Source organism: Podarcis raffonei, chromosome 9, assembly GCF_027172205.1.
Source record: "Podarcis raffonei isolate rPodRaf1 chromosome 9, rPodRaf1.pri, whole genome shotgun sequence".
Taxonomy (NCBI): Eukaryota; Metazoa; Chordata; class Lepidosauria; order Squamata; family Lacertidae; genus Podarcis; species Podarcis raffonei.
Genome location: NC_070610.1, coordinates 70,357,203 through 70,370,972, shown reverse-complemented (window position 1 = coordinate 70,370,972; position 13,770 = coordinate 70,357,203). Strand labels below are relative to the sequence as shown.

The 13,770-nt window shown below is 45.1% G+C and overlaps 1 protein-coding gene across 1 annotated transcript; it reads right to left on the bottom strand.

The window, feature by feature from the left end:
* Window positions 1-1,356: 1,356 nt before the first annotated feature.
* LOC128421484 (16 kDa beta-galactoside-binding lectin-like) lies at window positions 1,357-10,778 on the bottom strand. The gene is made up of 4 exons (XM_053404370.1): window positions 10,653-10,778; window positions 6,196-6,275; window positions 2,293-2,464; window positions 1,357-1,715 (listed from the first exon to the last, which is right to left on the bottom strand). The coding sequence occupies exons 1-4, from the start codon at window positions 10,659-10,661 to the stop codon at window positions 1,569-1,571; spliced, it is 408 nt and encodes a 135-aa protein (XP_053260345.1). The 5' UTR covers window positions 10,662-10,778; the 3' UTR covers window positions 1,357-1,568.
* Window positions 10,779-13,770: the final 2,992 nt, after the last annotated feature.

The window sequence follows — 13,770 nt, the reverse complement described above, 5'->3', positions numbered from 1 at the left end:
CACAGGCAGGCGGCTGTTGCCCAGGAGGGGCAGAAGGAACACGGTTTCTCTTTCAGGCAAGGTGCAAGGCACCTTCTTTCACACCCTGTGAAACATAAATGCAGAGGTTTTTTAAAAAAACTGGGCAACAGCTGGCCGGCCATGACTCCCGAGCCTCCCCTGATCAGTCAAAACAAAGGGGGAAGGGGGCAGGAGATCTGTACCGCCGGACGTCCCCAGTTCCCCTTTGACAGTGGTGCGGCAGTGGCAGTCAGCAGCCCGGAGCCATCCTGGTAGCATAGTTGACTCTGGCTAGCTTCAGGAGCTGCTCATTCCCTGCTGCCGTGGCGCCTGCCATTTTTCCTCTCTGGAAGTCCCCATATGATGTGTTGTGCACAAGACACATCATATGGGGACTTCCAGCGAGGAAAAATAGCGGGTGTCACGGCAGCGAGCTGCTCCTGAAGCCAGCCAGAGCCAACTGCGCTACCAGGCTGGCTCCGGGCTGCTGAGGCTGCCGCTGCCACGTTTTCCAGGACAGATTTGCAAATCTGGGGACATTCCAGGGATGGAATTTGTCCAGGGACAGATTTGAAAATCCGGGGACTGTCACCGGGAACCAGGGACGTCTGGTAACCCTACTCTATAAGGTGCTACTGGACATTTTTTATTTATTTATTTCAACTGCATCAGGCCAACACAGCTCCCTGCCTGAATTTAAAAAGGAAAGTAACACTTGTACTGTGTGGCCAATGCCTATTGCAACCCTGCAGATATATAAAAGAGTGAAACTGTTTCCTGTTCCCACTAGGATCATCTGCTGCTTTGAGATTCCTTGGCCAGAGAGAGAACGTTCCCAGCTGTTTCCACTGATCAGGATTTGTGAAAACCAAGAAGGGTGGAGCAGCTACATTCCTCTTGCTTCGGGCTCATCACTCAAACAAGCACAAGTGTTCAAAAACCTTTTGAGTCCAAGGAAACCTCATTTTACCGTCTACATGGATGAAGCGGGGGACAGGTTGGGAAGACTGCAACTCTCATGGTTTCTCCCCCCACCGCAAAGTGATGAGAGCCCTCAGCTTTTGTGTTGACATATAGAAATTTTTGCCTTACATCTAAGCTCAGCAATGTCCACAATGTCCACAGCTGCTCTCTAAAGTTTTGGGCCTCTCACTTCCCAGCCTCACCTAGAGCCAGAACCTTAAGGTGATTCTGAGCAAACTCTGCTCTGTCCTGAAGCCCACCCTACACCAGTTGATACCAAAGTGGTGCTCTCCAAATATTTAGGTCTGCAACTCCCTTCAGCCCCAGCCAGGATTTTACTACCTTACAACACTCCAACCATCTGCGAGTGGAAGAACGGGATATCTTACACAGTTGACTGTCCCAAAATTTATTCATCTTTTACCATGGAGATGTTTCTTGATGCACTGGGAGGTCGCCCAGGAGGGAATGCAACACTTTGGGTGAGAAAGGTTTCCCCATCCAAGTTATAAAATAGAACCATGTTAAGCGGCATACTTTTTTTGGAAGAACACAACTGAGTTTTGTTCAGCTATGTAACAAGGTGACGGGGACGGAGGACTAGATTAGGGGAATTTGAGGACTCGGATCTTGAAGTCTCCTTCCACCGCAATGTACTCAATGGTCTTCAGGCCCAGCCGGTTGAGGAAGGAGATTTCGTGGCCCTCTGCCAGAAGCACCTTGATCTCACCCGGAAGAAAGGTGAAGGAAAGCTGCAAGAAGCAAAAGAAAGAATCATGACCAGTGTGGGAGACACCTTTTTTTTTAAACATGCCCCAAAGGGGAATGGCAGTCGTTTTGTAGACAGTGCAAGTGGCTGTCCAGAGAGTGTCCATTGGCATCTTCAACACCTCAACATACTGCCTTCTTGCATGTTCAGGGAAGTTTAGGGAAGTTTTCAATGTTGGATGTTTTATTGTGTTTTTAATATTCTGTTGGGAGCTGCCCAGAGTGGCTGAGGAAAGCCAGCCAGACGGGTGGGGTATAAATAATAAATATATTATTATTATTATTATTATTATTATTATTATTGAGCCAGGAATCCCAGGAAAGCCTGCCTGCCTGCTCCACTCGCCTCCATTGGAGTGGATGAGCAGATTTTATTTCTATGCCACTCTTCATTCAAATGAATCTCAAAGCAGCTCACAAACGATAAATAGCAATGACATAATAAAATATAACAGAACATCACAAACACAGCATTGAAAAAATAAGCTGAACATCACCAATATATGCATTTTTCTGCACATCTTCAGTAAGTGCATTTGGTATACACTGCTAAGCCCTCACCTGAACTTTGCCATCCTGCTCAAAAGGGAAGTCGCTTTCTCTCTGCTCTTCTCCCCATTCCCCATTTTCCTTAGAGTTGCAGACGATGGTGTTCACATCCCCCTTGCAGTCAAAACGCGGGTTGAAGTGAAGGGCGATGTTGTCGCAGTCTTGGCCCAGATTCACAACAAATCTTGGAAAGAATGGCAGACAGAACTGTTGCTGTATGTGTCTGAATTCACATGCATGACAAGCACTCACGTGTCCACACACACACGCACCCCAACAAGAGCTTTGGGGTCTTTTGCTAGCGCTATAACATGTGTCTGTTTACTAATATGTGTTTGCCTCTATTCCTGCCTAAATAAAACCCCTGACATCCAATAACGTTGTTTTATTCTGGGCTGGCAATCCTAAAGACCCCTGAAATGCCAGACAGGTCACCCAGTAATTTTTAGAGAGACAATCCAATAGCTTTACCCTTAAGATTGTTGAGAGGGAAATCAACAAAGAAAGCTCAGTTTATTACACAAAGTGAAAATTGCAGAATCCATGCATGCCGTTTCAGACAGTAAAATTACAATTTAAGCAGGCAGCAAATCCTACCACGTGTACACCCCTTGAGCTGGAGAGGGACAGAATCCCTATTTTCAAAGCCTGGCATGGGCCTGACAATTTTGCCAGGGAACCCACACTAATAGCAAGTTAAGAAATTGAGGTGGGGGTGGAAGACAGAATAGATCTGTCCTTAAGGTGTTTGCCGATTCCTTGGGACCTAGGAGAGCCCACCAACTGAACTTCGTGTATTTATAATATTTCTTGCTAATACATCTTAGTAGGGAATGGAGGGGTGCTTGAGATGAGCAATTCTAGTAGCTCTTGTTGTCTTTCCCCCAGAGTTCCTGCCCAGCTCAACCATTTTGCAAATTAATTGTTTGAATGAAACTCACCCTTGTGAGCTTTGACTGCACTGGGTGATGGGAATTGTAGTCCCAAAACATCTAGAGGGCTGAGTGTGCCTATGCCTGGAATAGACTCTACTTGGCAACTTGATGTACATGCATTGACCTTTATACAAGGCGTGAGGAACTCACGATGCTCCCCTGAATATCTTCAGGGCACGTTTTGAGATGAGGCTGGTATGAGGCTTGTACGAACGTCAAGTCAGGTTTGTGATGGAGAATCTCATGTCATATTTAAAAATGGAAAACGAGCAAGGCCCCAACTAAAGAAGAATGGCAACTTAAGCTGACAGAATATGCGCAGCTCGCAGACTTAACAGATAGAATAAGAGAACAAGAAGAACATACGTCTAGAGAAGACTGCAAAAACATTTATTGAATATATGGGGGGGATGTGTACCCCTGAAAACGCTGGCAGCATTAAGATAAATTCAACAGTGTAAATAAGTTTTGATGGATGAAATGATGGAATACTGAATGGTTTAGTTTTTGTAAAATATGCAGGGATTTATGATATGCAAAATAAACCATGGAAAAAGAAGAAGGGAAGTCATTGATATTTTAAGGATGTTAAAATGAGTATTTTAAATTGCAAAAAAGAAAATTTAATAAAAGTGTGTGTGTGTGTGTGTGTGTGAGAGAGAGAGAGAGAGAGAGAGAGAGAGAGAGAGAGAGAATCTCATGTCATATTTAAGTTATGACAACCTTTATGCAATCTACAAAGCTAAACCATATTATAAGTTCCAACTGACACACCTATGTTCAGAAGAAACACATGTGTGAGTAGCTTACTGGATTTTCAAAGAAGCAGCAACTGCTATGCAGCCCCCTATACTAGGCATAGACACCTGCTAGCCAGAATATCTTCTGTGTGATTTGGGCTCCATGAAAACACTTCAATTTTAAAATTAAAATAAAAAACCAGGTTAGACCACTCATTGTTGCAGAGTATTCTGCAGCCATTATATGTCTCGAGCTGCAGGTAGACTGATGATGTCAGGGGGTGGACTGAGGAGGAATGGTGGGGACCTTCTCCTGAACCTTCCCAAGAACAAGAGGACAGTATAGATCTAGAACAGTGGTTTGCAGAAGGTCATAGTTCAGAGGCTGCAGAGGGGAGAAGATGGGAAATATTGAAAGAGGGACAGCAGGAAGAAAAAACACCAGAGGAGACACAACTAACAGACTCAGTGTCTTTGGAGAGCATTCCTGATTCTCCCCCTCCCAGGACCAGGCGAGCATTAAGGGTAGTAGAACAGAAGGCTCAGAAGCAGAAATCTCAGATTAGCCATTATAAGGGCGACGTAGAATAGGAGGGATGGAGGGGGTTGGACTTTATTTGGAGCAATGCCATTATTTTAGGGAGGCTGCATTCCTTCGTCTCTGTGATCTATGGAATAAATTACTGTATTTTCTGGCGTATAAGACTACTTTTTAACCCAGGAAAATCTTCTCAAAAGTCAGGGATCGTCTTATACGCCGGCTACAGCAGCATCTCCTGCAGCAACTCCCCACCAAAGGATAAAACAGCAAATTAAATCAGAGGACACCAAGCTCTCTAGATGAAGCAGAAATACGCTTGAAAATTGGCCCCAGAACCTGGAAGCTTTTTCGCCATGAGGGTGGCAAAGTTGTAAAGCAAGAGCGGCAGTTGAGGCAGCACTCCCCTTAAATGCCCTGCTCCCCACACACAGCGATGGACTCACCCACTGCCAATTGATCGGGGCATCCAATAAAGGCTTTTTCCCCAGCCACCCTGGGTTGAAATGGCACCTGTCAGCTGTTCTACGTCCCAAGCAAATTCCACGAGAGCGGCTCAACAAAAGCAGTAAAAAATCCCCTCAAAATGCTTCAGCAGGTTCAAAAAAAGCAATAACCGAGCGAAGTTCAGTGACGTCCTAGCAATTGAGGAAGTGAGCCAAAGAGGAAGCCCTCCGGCTTGCTCCTCTGTTTAAACAGATCCAGCCATGCCACGCCCCCTGGCCACTGGGAAGTGGAGTGGATTTCCGAGCCGGACTGGAGCCTGGTTTTTAAAAATTTTATTTGGTGTGCGTTGGAAGAGGGGTAGTCTTATATGGCGAGTATATCCCAAACTCTATATTTTAACTGGAAAAGTTGGGGGTCGTCTTATACGCCCAGTCATCTTATACGCCAGAAAATACGGTACTTGGTAAGATTTCCTCTTGTTTGTCTGCTTACTGGCTGCCACTGGGGGCGGGATCGGATTCCCTGAAGCCTGTGAGATGAGGTGAAATGATGGAGCCTAAATCATGCTTTCCCATGACACGTATGGTACATAACTCATGCCAATGCCCAGCCCCACATTCCCCCTTCAATAAGTCACAACAAAAATGGAAGCAAGAAGAATTACCGACAAAAGAAGAATGGCAGATGAAATTGATGGACTATGCAGAATTGGATAAATTAACAGGAAGGATTCAAAACCTGCGGGACCAGAGATTCTTAGAAGACTGGAGTAAATATACGAACTATTTGAAAAGTAATAGTAATGAACAGATTACGCTAGGAGGACTGCAAAAAGTTTTGTAAGGAGGACTGTGTGAAATATTTCAAGAAAGACTTTGAGGAGAATTATTAGTTGATGATAATTAAGAGTAATAGATAAATTAAAAAATGCAGAATAAGTGATAAAGAACGGAAAATCATCAGAGGTGTTGAAGGAAGTCTAAAACATTGCATAAGATAAGAAGTTATGTTATATGATGGTTGGAAATGATATGTTTAAAAAAACTAATAAAATTATTTTTTTAAAGTCACAACAACCTTGTAAGGTAGGGCTGCGTTCTCTTCTGGGCAGGCTTCCGAGGGCCGTATGTAAGAGGTGTGGAGGACCCCACTTGGCTCCTGTAACCTAAGGTTCCTCAGCCCACCACAAGCAGGAGCAAAAGCCCCACAAGTCCCAGTATTACTTGGAGACACTTTCCCCTTCTTCTCAACTTACTCTTTGCAATCGGGCAAGATCTTCCCCTTCACCTCAACCGTCTCTCCATGCTGAAGTTTCAGATGAGTAGCAACCAGTCCCTGCAGCAGGAGGAGAAAGACTTATTTGAGATTCAGGAGAGAAAGGCAGGGCTGTCTTAAGCATATGTGGCGCCGGGGTGAAAAGATCTGCCCGGCGCCACCACCAGCCCCAGGTTGCCCAGTCCCAGGTGCACAGGAGAGCAGAGCCAGCTGGTTGCCTCAGCGTCTCATTGGCTTCGTTGCCCCCGAACTCGCGGCGCAGAGCCGCCCGCAGCAGAAGAGCCCATCGCAACGCTCCGACCAGTGGGTGGGCTCTTCCCCGGACTCAGCTCTCGGGCCCCAAACTCTCAGCCTGGCGCCCCTGAGAGCCCAGTGCCCGGGTGCCCTGCACCCCTAGTGCCTATGGGTAAGACGGCCCTGGAGAAAGAGGAGTGGAAATTAAACCAAGAAAACCAAATTGAAAGTATGGATCATGTCTTTGCCCACCAAGCCTAACAGATAAGCTTCGGGGGGGTTTATCAAGGTGTTTTTTTTTTTTAAGCATTTTCTTAAGTTCCTCATGTATTAGTAAAGACATGCCACATATGAAAAAAACCCAATCTTTTTATATGCAACAACAGCTGCCAGGGTAGTGATTGCTACTAAATGGAAATCTGAGGATACACCAACAAAGGATTTGTAAATTAAGTGAGTATCTACAATTGGCAAAATTAACTTCAATTATAAGATATCAATCAAATCAAAAGTTAAGAATGGAGTGGAAATAATTTGAAGATTATATGTCAAAATATTCTTCTAAAAATGACACGTTAATAGGCTTAGACTAAAAAAATGTAAGCAATAACAAAACCAATAAAGAAAGAAGGAAAAATCAGAATTTAACAAAAATAATTTATTATAGAATGCAAGGGGGGAAAGGTAGAAAGAAATATAAAGAAGTCGAATTGCTGTGTAGGGAAGTAGAGGGGAGGTTTATAATTAAGTGTATAATTATGCCGCTGTTGTAATTTAGATATTTTATGTGAGGGAATCAATGGGAATTTTGGTTATTAGGTATATATGTTAAGTTTCAATAAAGATCTTTGAAATCTTTTTAAAAAAGAAAAGAAAGTATGGATCATGGAGGAGCAGACTTCCCAGTTGCTACAAGACAGGACAAAAGGAAGCAAACCAGCAATAAATAAATAGACAATAAATAGGAACCTCTTTAAGCTTGAGGGCCACATTTACTTCTTGGTAACTTTCTAGGGGCCACATGCGAGTGGTGGGTGGGGACAGAGGCTGAAGTGGGTGGAGCAACCATCATAATTTGCACAGTGCCATGGTGGGCCACACACCCTTCTCTGTCCTCCAGCCAACCAGCCACTGTGAGAACTTAAGGACACCCCCCATAAATGCATAATTTTATTTGTATTCTACCTTTCCATAGTTAAAGCCATGAGCAAGGCGGCTTACAACGTGGGGGGGGGGGAAAGCATAATTACAGTAAAGGTTTGTGTGTGTAGCACATACTACCAAATGACGACAGAGCAGTTTCTGTAAGAATAAGTAAGGTAAAGGTAAAGGGACCCTGACCATTAGGTCCAGTCGTGACCGACTCTGGGGTTGCGGCGCTCATCTCGCTTTATTGGCCGAGGGAGCCGGCGTACAGCTTCCGGGTCATGTGACCAGCATGACTAAGCCACTTCTGGAGAACCAGAGCAGCGCACGGAAACGCCGTTTACCTTCCCGCCGGAGCAATACCTATTTATCTACTTGCACTTTGATGTGCTTTCAAACTGCTAGTTTGGCAGGAGCTGGGACCGAGCAACAGGAGCTCACCCCGTCGCGGGGATTCAAACCGCCAACCTTCTGATCGGCAAGCCCTAGGCTGTGAGGTTTAACCTACAGCGCCACCTGTGTCATAATTACAGTAGTCATAAACAATAAATAAAACTTCAAAATTAAACACTTTCCACATAGAATCATAGAAATGTTAAGTTGGAAGGGACCCCCAGGTTCCTCTATTATTGGGTTGCCATATTTAAAAAAGTGAAAATTCGGACACAAAGTTGTTGAATTTTATCTCAAAAGAAGTAGTTGTTTTTGAGCTGTTTTTAATGAAATCCACCAAAATCTACACTTCCAACATGGGTTGCCAAATGTCCAGATTTCCCTGGACATTGCAGCTATTTCCGCCCTGACACTGTTTCTGACTACCGAATCCTGGCTATGTCCTGGAAATTCCAGACATATGGCAAGCCTTCTGTTCCAACCCTCCGCAGCACAAGAATCTCTCCCACAGCTGGGTGAGCTCGAACTACCAACATAAGATCTAAAGTTAAGATACAAAAAATTAATATAAAAAACAAGCAACAACCTCCCCCCCCCAAACCCCTCTAAGCATTACCCCAAGTCAGTTCAGCAGCCTCAGATTTTGCAGCTGGAGTCAGTCCGAGGCGTCCCAGGCCAGGTGGGCAAAGGCCTCCAGGGATTTTTGTGTAACAGGTCTCTCCAAACCAAGATGGCCTTGGCTACCTACAACTGGATCAATCCTCTTTGTCCAGCTATCTCTAAAAACAAGCCTTCAAGCCCCCAAACAAGTGATCGCCGTGGCAGTTAAAATTTGTGTTCAGATTCCACAGCCAGTCCCTCTTGAACGAGCCACCAATGCATGCAGTCCCTGAGAAAATGGAAATGAGAATACAGTGGACACTCGGGTTGCGAACGTGATCCGTGCGGGATGCGCGTCTGCAACCCACAGCAGCGTGTCTGCACATGTGCGGGTTTCAATTCAGCGCTTCTGTGCATGAGCAAAGTGCGATTTAGCGCTTCTGTGCATGTGAGACCACCGAAACCCGGAAGTAACCCATTCCGGTACTTCCGGGTTTCGGCGGTCTGTAACCCGCCGAAAAAACACACAGCTTGAAGCGTCTGTAACCCGAGGTATGACTGTACAGGACCAAGGAAGCAGCAACAGCTAAGCCAGGTAGGAATAGACAGGGCTTGTCCACACTTTGGCTTGCCCCATGCCTAGCAAGCACAGATCCAAGCGGTTTTGCCATTGCCCCCTATAAAAACCGCTCTTTGGTGATAAATTGGAACAAATGGCAATTTGCAGAAAGCATGACTGCCATTCCATAGGAATCATAGAATCAGAGTTGGAAGGGACCCTGGGGGTCATCTAGTCATCCTGCAATGCAGGAACACGCACCTGTCCCGAATGGGGATCAAACCTGAGACCTTGGCATGATCAGCACCATGCTCTAACCGACGGAGCTATCCAGCATTTGTTCCAATTCAGCACTAAGTTGCTAGTTTCCCCAGCACCACTCCTTCAGTCCAAATCAGAACCCTAAATGTGTTTAGAGTTAGATCTGTGGGTTAAACCACAGAGCCTAGGGTTTGCAGATCAGAAGGTTGGTGGTTCGAATCCCCACGATGGGGTGAGCTCCCATTGTTCAGTCCCTGCTCCTGACAACTTAGCAGTTTGAAAGCACGTCAAAAGTGCAAGTAGGTAAGTAGGTACCACTCTGGCGGGAAGGTAAACTGCATTTCCCTGCGCTGCTCTGGTTCACCAGAGTCATGCTGGCCACATGACCCGGAAGATGTACGCCGGCTCCCTCGGCCAATAAAGCCAGATGAGCGCCGCAACCCCAGAGTCGTCTGCGACTGGACCTGATGGTCAGGGGTCCCTTTACCTTTTATCCTGTGAGAAGGAAGCCACCAGATTCACTGTGAAATTTTAATGCTAAGGAGCATCGTTCAGTATGGTGAATTTACACACTGGGTTTTAGAAATCCCATTTATTCTGTGTGGTCCTTACTTAAAACCTTGGCTCACATCCCCTTTGATCATGCAAAAAAGTCTTTTTGTTGTTGTTGTTGCATGCATTCATCTCTTCAGTTACCTTTGTCTCTCCTGAAATAAGAAGCTCTTTAGGACAAGAACACCAATCTTTTTTAGAAAGCTGTGTGTGTGTGTGTGTGTGTGTGTGTGTGTGTGTGTGTGTGTGATATCAGTGGCACAGCATCATCAACAGAGATCAGTCCTGCTGACAAAGCACCAAGAACTTTCACTTAAGAAACCAGAAACAAGAAGAAATGCAAGTTGCGCACAACAGTTATCAGGAAACAGGCTAACTTTTCTCCAAAGAGAACAACCCAAGAACATCAGGAGAACCTGTTAGATGAGGCCAAGGACCCATCTAATCTACCTACCATCCTATTCTTACAGTGGCCAACCAAACGCCCGTGGGAAATCTGCAACCAGGACCTGATTACAAGAGCCCTCTCCCTTCCTACAGTTTCCAATAACTGGTATTCAGAACCATTACTGCCTCTGACCGGCTACTTATTAATGCCCCTTAGCTCTCCAGCCCTGCTCAGTTACAGTAGCACGTCTTGCAACCTCAGCAGCAACAGCCTGTTGTCCTAACAGCAACAATCCAGGACTCACACACTCCATGATGCCGTCTTGCTGGGGTCCAGCCAGTGAATAAAGGCAGCGAGGCTCTCTTCCCTCTATTCTCAGCTCTGTGACTCAGCGAAAGAAGTCAAGGCAGCTGCCTTTTTAAAGGACTCAGCCAGGAAGACCCCCCCCCCAGCTGTTTTTAAATAGCTGGGCAAACTGCATCACATGACTGAAAGTGTGTGTTGTGAGTGGAGGGTCTGCTCAGATATCCAGAAATTCAAGCTGGGGGAAATCAGAGTCAATGGGCAAAAAAACCAAACCTCTAACCTGTTTCAGATGAATGGGAACATTGATAACAAACACAAGCGGCTGACACTATTTCTGCGTGCAATCGATGCCAGCAACCTCCTGGCTGGCATTTGCTGAAACATTTGTTCATTGTTTGATCTGGGTTTTGGATGCCAGCAGAAAAGCAGGCAGCATAAGACACTGGAAAGACTTAGATGTAAATCACTTTTATTGGCTTTCAGTGAGGTAGGGCAGGACCCAAAAGTAGCCTTGCATGGTCAACGCTCCTGGTTCACAAAGATTTGTGCAATAGTTGGAAGCACAGCTTAACCAGAAAGCTTTAAAAAGTCTATATGTTCCTGAACTCTAAAGTTCAGGAATGCTTTGGTATACCCCATATTGTATGTCTCTGTGGTTGTAAGTCTCTGTCCCTTTGGAGACAAGCAAAGGGGTTTGTTGTTGTTTTAATTGTATCCCACTCATCTGATTGGGTTGCCCCAAGCCACTCTGGGTGGTAAATTAGATTCTGTTTGCATTTAAGTCAGAAACTACCTAATTCTCACTTCTCAAACTAATACATGAACTGAAACACATGAATCTTGCAAGCTTTGCATTTCTCCAAATTTTGTGATGCAGTTCTCCAGCCAACGTGGTACAGAAATGCATATATTGTGACCGTAACATAAAAATGCATGGTATTAGGGAAACCTTCATGCAAAAATCTGTACGTTAAAAATCTGCATACAAAAGTGTGCGTATTGTGAGAAATTCGCACAGATATACTGTTGAATTTTCATGGGGATATTTTTTCAAGGTAGTTTGCTGTGGAAATCTAACCAGACACTGTAAAAGGAAAGAAACCAAATTTTACAGACTCGCCCACCCCTACTGGACCAACGTTCTCTGATCAAGGTTGTTGTGCTTGTGTAACACTTGTGAAGAACCTCAAATGAGAATAACAAGTAAGAAAATCAGGATGTAACCCCCCAAATTAGCTCGGGGACACCATAAATCATGCACCCATTGCATCTAAGAGTATTCTGTGAAGGACTGCGTTGATTCCTCTCCAGCCCAAAGCTCAACTCTATCTGCAAGGCACTGAAAAGGGCATGTAAGTAAACCCCCAATATCTAAAATAAGTTTAAAAATAATAACTGGAGGTGCCTATGCCCAAATTTGCCCCAAATGAGGGCAAATTGTAAGCAAGCACAATTCATTACATTGCACAACATCATTGCTGATCACAAGACACATCTGTTAAGGCACAGGTCTGAGCTTCCAGATTTCCATCTTCGCGGAACTTGAGTCAACATGCTGTTGCCTTCTTATCTTAAACCGGCAGGCTTTTCGATAATTGAATTAATAAACATCCCTTTAATGATGCCTCCAGAGACTCTGAAAAAATGGCAAAAATGGCAAAGTGATCTTTTAACGGTCCAGGAAAAGCAAGCATATCTGGGCAGAGTCAAAGAAGCAGTTGTTTGTGGAATAAAAGACCTTGCAGCAACAAAGCACCTTCAGAGAAGGAACAGATTGTTTCCCAGGAAGAGTTCTGCCCTGCCTTTGCTGGAATCTTTTGGCAATCTTTGGAACATTATCACCCCCTTGGGAATTCAACACACAGAGGAATGCACCTGCAAGCTTACGTCCACTTTCTCTTCTTCTATTTAACCCATGGGTAGGTAAACTAAGGCCTGGGGGACGGATCAATCCCATTTGCCTTCCAAATTTAGCCCACGGACAGTCCGGGAATCAGCGTGTTTTTACATGAGTAGAATGTGTGCTTTTATTTAAAATGCATCCCTGGGTTATTTCCCACCCGGAAACCTGTGTCCCCACTGTGGAAGGACATGTGGATCCAATACTGGCCTCCACAGTCACTTACGGACTCACTGTTAAGACCGTGTTCATGGAAGACAATCTTACTCAGCTACGAGGGATTGCCAAAGAAGACGATGACAGCAACATTCCCTGGAGGCTGAAACTGCCACCTCCTTGGCAGACCCCTCCATGCCACGTCTACAGCAACCTCTTGGCAAATAGGAGGCACTGCATGTCCCTTCTCACCCTTGTTCCCTGCTATGTACTAACCTTGGATCCTAGAACAATAGGCAAGTAGGATCGTAGAATGCAACAACTGACTGGCCTGCAGGAAAAGACCAATCAGGCTCCAGGAGGGAAGCAGAATCAGCCAATCAGATGGGACTCATGGTGTAAATAATGTATATAAAGACCTGAGGTTTGGGGGGGGGGAATTAAAACACTGTTTTACAAGCTGCAATAAAGAGCATGAAATCACTACAGGACTCCGAGTATATTTCACTGGCGACGAAGGTGGGATCCATGTAATCATCATTCCCCCCCTCCTTGATCTTGATGTAGATCTTCACTCACCCCGCTTCTCCCTGACAGGGCAGGGGGACACCCTTTTATAATTCCCCTCAGGTGCCAAAATGTCTCGGGACAGCTCTGCCTGTCTCTTATTCCACATTGCTGATGATGGCTCTTCTCCACCATGTGTAACATTACTTTATTTGCCCCATTCTCTGTCCTGCACTCACTTCTAAAGCCCAGCCTGTCAGCTCACTGTTCCGAAGGATGTTTCTTAGCATTTTCATCTCACAGTGGATCTGGCAGCCTCCACTTCACAGAAGATCTGCCTCTAAACACATTTAGCAACATTTGTTCGAGCAGAGACTTGTACCCTAGATGCATATAGTGAGCTCAGTCAGGAGAGCATGAGACTCTCAGTCAAGCCCCACATTGGGAAAAAGATCCCCGCATTGTGGGGGATTGGACTTGACACTCAGGATTCCTTCCAACAATTCTACAATGTTATGTTTTTTATAATAATACTAATAAATTTTTAGTCATA

What these genes read in the sequence shown, in the direction of transcription:
- LOC128421484 (XM_053404370.1), bottom strand. An exon ending in ATCTTGCCCGATTGCAAAGA is followed by an intron (nt 2,465 to 6,195) that starts GTAAGTTGAGAA and finishes ATTCTTTCCAAG; the next exon opens with ATTTGTTGTGAATCTGGGCC. An exon ending in AGCAGGATGGCAAAGTTCAG is followed by an intron (nt 1,716 to 2,292) that starts GTGAGGGCTTAG and finishes TGCTTCTTGCAG; the next exon opens with CTTTCCTTCACCTTTCTTCC.